This window comes from Bombyx mandarina, chromosome 21, assembly GCF_030267445.1.
Source record: "Bombyx mandarina strain Sakado chromosome 21, ASM3026744v2".
Lineage (NCBI taxonomy): Eukaryota > Metazoa > Arthropoda > Insecta > Lepidoptera > Bombycidae > Bombyx > Bombyx mandarina.
In genome coordinates, this window is record NC_143227.1 from 11,676,359 (window position 1) to 11,681,178 (window position 4,820).

At 35.2% G+C, this 4,820-nt stretch overlaps 1 protein-coding gene across 1 annotated transcript; it reads left to right on the forward strand.

Moving 5' to 3' along the window:
* Positions 1-306: 306 nt before the first annotated feature.
* On the forward strand, positions 307-4,025 carry LOC114247949 (uncharacterized). The gene is made up of 3 exons (XM_089736585.1): positions 307-933; positions 1,033-1,296; positions 1,761-4,025. The coding sequence occupies exons 1-3, from the start codon at positions 307-309 to the stop codon at positions 4,023-4,025; spliced, it is 3,156 nt and encodes a 1,051-aa protein (XP_089592711.1).
* Positions 4,026-4,820: the final 795 nt, after the last annotated feature.

Sequence of the window (4,820 nt, forward strand, 5' to 3'; positions counted from 1 at the left end):
GCTGGTATACGTTGATACAGTGCTGGGACCTCTTGGAAGTGACTAAAAACATACAGTGAAGTGCGATTACTGGAATCCATCGCGGATCTACAACCACAATATCAACTATTGGTTTAGAGGTTAGAAAACACGAAAACAACAAATCGTTCACTCAATGACACTTGTCGTGAACGTCAATTTAACTGACATATTAAGCAGTGTTGCTAACTGAGAAAAATATTTATACCATATTCTACTATTCCGTCTCGTTACACGTAGATAACAAACTATAAGATGGAAGGTCAATTTCAAATATTATTTGAAAAAATGAAAATGGAAATGCAAAATCAAAATGCTGAATTGAAGGACTCTATAACAAATAGTATTATGGAAAAGATGGATGAGAAACTAATCCCTATTATTGAAGAAAATAAGAACTTGAAAACTAAATTAGAAAAACTGGAAAAAGAAATAGATTATCTTAAGAGGTCTGAGAAAAACAATAATATCATAGTATTCGGCTTAGAAGAAAACGAAAAATCCTCTTATGAACTATTACAAAATCTCAAAGAAACCTTCAACCAAGATCTGAATATTAAAATAGAAGAATACGATATCAACAAAGTTTATCGCTTAGGAAAAAGAAAGAGAGAGAGCAACAAACCGAGACCGGTACTATGTTCGTTTATAAGCAACTGGAAAAAGACGGAAATTATCAAAAGTAAAAAGAACCTAAAAACTATATACATTGCGGAGGACTACTCGAAGGATGTGTTAGAAAAAAGAAAAGAGCTGCAAGCCAAGTTAACTGAAGAGAGACAAAAAGGCAATATAGCATACCTGAAATATGATAAATTGATTGTTATAGAGAACAACTACAGCCAAGAGAAAAGGAAAAGGGAAATATCCGCTTCACCTTCTTCAGATAATAATCAACCAAAAAAGCAACAAACCGTAAACACAATGAGGACAAACAGGACAAATGCTTTTGATTTAATGCGATATAGATCCAGCTCCCTTTCGAACATGCCTAATACTAATAAAAACCAATAGCAACTAAAGAACGGCAAATGGAAACCAAAACCAACCAAAGAAACTGTCAATAAAGAAACAAAAAAGGAACGAACTCCCCCAAGCCGACTGGTCCTCGAGGGGGAAAGCGACCACAACCCTCCAACATCTAAAGACAACAATCACCGAAAACCAGTAGTTTACATAGCATCCCTCAATGTACTCACCTTGGGAAAAGAAGAAAATCTTACGGAACTGATATATGCGCTAAAATCTATCAAATGGGACATAATTGGTTTGAGCGAAGTGAGAAGAATGGGCGAAAGTATTACTTGTCATCCAGACTATTTACTATACCAAATAGGGGAGACGCAAGGCCAATATGGGGTAGGATTTATTATTAAACAACATTTAAAACAATATGTGGAAGAATTCATAGGAATCTCAGAACGCATAGCGATTATGAATTTGAAACTACCAGGATATAAAAAAGCGTGGTCCATTGTACAAATATATTCACCTACAGAGCAATCAAATTTGGAAACGATAAATAACTTCTACCATATTTTAAACGAAGCCATTCAAGAGCATACGCACAAAAACCTTATAGTCATGGGCGACTTCAATGGCCAAATTGGAGCAAGACGCCTAGGAGAAAACGCAATACTAGGACAATTTCATATAGTAACAAGACCAGAAGCAGAAATGGGGAAAAAATTACAAACTTCGCGCTAGAAAACAAATTAACAATCTTAAATACTATGTTCAAGAAGAACCGAAAGAGCATGTGGACCTGGATCTCGCCGGATGGTAAAACAAAAAATGAAATTGATTTTATTATGACCAACAGAAACAGCTACTTCACAAACTTTACCGTCATTAAAAGATTTAACTTCAACACCAACCATAGGCTACTTAGAACTGAGCTCAAAATAAAACAACCAAAGAAGACTAGACCAAGACAAGACTCAGGAAACATAAAACTCGAAGAACAACACTTAGAGCAAATAACAACAGCTCTAAGAGCTGAACTTAGAGACTTCAAAGAGAACACTAAGGAACTAGACACCAAAGATAAATACAATTATATAGAGAATATTATTAAAACCCAAACTAAACTTATAACAGATAGGAAAATTGATGCAAAAGAAAAACTATCAACAGCCACTATAAAACTCCTAGAAGAAAGAAATCACCTTACTAATGAAAGAAGTACCCAAAACAGAAGACAGAAATTAGCCAAAATCAGCAAAGATATCAATGAAAGTATCAGAAAGGATAAAAAACAACGAAGGTTGCGAACAATCGAAAATTACATACGAAAAACCGGTGGAACTAAAAAAGCATTCAAAGAATTGACCGGCACGAAGAACTGGATCGTAAAAATGAAAGATAACCGAGGAAAATTCGATTATCACAGAATTGACATATTAAAAACAGCTACGTCATATTACAAAAATCTTTACCGAAACAACACTACGCAAGCTGAAATCAGTCTAGTGGAAACCTCGAACACCCCCAGTATTCTCCAAGCTGAAGTCAGTAAGGCTATCGATACCCAAAAGAGTGAGAAAGCACCCGGGCCTGACGGCATAAGCAATGAAATCTTAAGAAATATCAAAGAGATACTGCTACCTGTCCTCACAGATATATTCAATGATATAATGAATACTGAAACCATCCCCCAGCAATGGACCGAGTCTCTCATCATCCTACTGTATAAGAAAGGTGATAAATATGACATAGGAAATTATCGCCCTATAAGTCTTATGTCCAATGTATATAAGATTTTTGCTAAGATCATCTTAAAACGGATCGAAAGAACCCTAGACGAAAACCAACCTATAGAGCAAGCAGGATTCCGCAAAGATTACTCAGTGATTGACCACATTCACGTAGTGCGTCAAATTTTGGAGAAATACAACGAGTACCAACTCACATACTACATCGCATTCATCGATTATAGTAAAGCATTCGATTCTCTACATCATGACAAAATATGGGAGGCGTTATTAGAACAAGGAATTGAGCACAAGTACATTCGATTGATAAGAAATATATATAGCTGCAGCAGAGCAAGACTCCAACTAGAAAAGAAAAGTACTCCTTTCAGAGTAGAAAAAGGCGTAAGGCAGGGAGACCCTCTATCTCCGAAATTATTCTCCGCAGTATTAGAATCAATCTTCCGAAGACTCAATTGGGAACATCTTGGAATTAATATAGACGGCCAACTGTTATCACACTTAAGATTTGCTGATGACATAGTGTTAATGGCCAAAACAGCAGAAGAGTTAACCAGAATGATAAAAGAACTTGCGAAAGAAAGTGAGAGAGTAGGGCTGGCAATGAATCCGGAAAAAACTAGGGTGATGACAAACGGGTACAAACATACTATAGATCTAGGAAACACCGAAATCAACTATACAGACGAGTACGTATATCTAGGGCAGCTCATAACTCAAAAAGATCCTATGCAGAAGGAAGTGGACAGAAGAATTACAAATGGCTGGAAGACATACTGGAGTCTAAGAGAGGCTATGAAAGATAAAAAGCTCCATATAAACCTAAAAACCAAACTTTTTAACACCTGCGTACTACCTGTCTTTACATACGGGTGTCAGTCATGGTCCTTAAATCAGGTCACCTCAAACAAACTAGCAACTTGCCAGTATGCAATGGAAAGGAGTATGCTAAACATTAAAAAGTCCGACAGAGTAAAAAAAACCGTCATTAGAATCAAAACAAAAACTACCGATATAATAAGCAAAATCAAAAGACTCAAATGGCGATGGGCTGGTCACCTGGTAAGAGGACACGACAAATGGAGCAAAAGGGTGACATGGTGGTACCCAAGGGAAGGCAAAAGAAAAAGAGGCCGACCACAGAAAAGGTGGGACGATGACGTTAGACAAGTGGCAGGAGTCACATGGAACAGAGTGGCTCAAGAAAGAAAGGAATGGAAAAGGTTGGAGGAGGCCTTTGCCGACTGGCAAACAGATCTAGGAAAGATAACCAAACAACAAATATTAGTTTAAATTTATTCGTATCTATTAAGTTTTAGTTTTTAATGCTAGATTTTACATAAGTTTAAAAATTCATTGTACTAAGAGATCTGAATAAAAGGCTATATTATTATTATTATTACTATAGAGAAAATAGAGAAGGAGTGCAGAATAGTATTTTTTTTTTAATTATGCTTAAAAAATACATCAACCCAATAAAGAAAACATTACACACACACATACTCTGTATTTATTGTAAAACCTTTGTTATTGTTAAAGGTCTGTGACCAAATTGAGAATAGATTAATATTGTTAGTCTTTAATATTATTCGTCTACAGTGGAGTCTTGGCGAAATCTGTGATTATAGAAGTACAATATTATTTGCCAATAGAACCTTAATGATGTCCAAACTTATAATTTTAATTAATTATAGTCGAATTTCGACTGCAGTGTGACCATTAGTTGTATTAGATAGAATAAAATATATAAGCTATAAAAAAAAAAAAAAAACCTACAGTAACGGTTAGGATATACTGAGAGTTCAATAGACTATATGGAACAACCCGAGAGTCCGATGATTTTGTTTTATTTTTCCAAGCTTTGACGGACTTTAAAAAGTTAAGAAGTTATTTTATTACATGATTAAATCAGAAGATATCTTAATCGACAAAATAAAACAATTCACAGATTCTGCTCCCGCTAAAAAGCTTAAAAAATATTAAATAAAATGAAAAGGCAAAGGGAGGTAACAATCAGTTAAAATTTCGGACCCCGAAAATGAGCTACAGTACTTTGCGTACAAAAGTTACTGTATACATAATAAGACT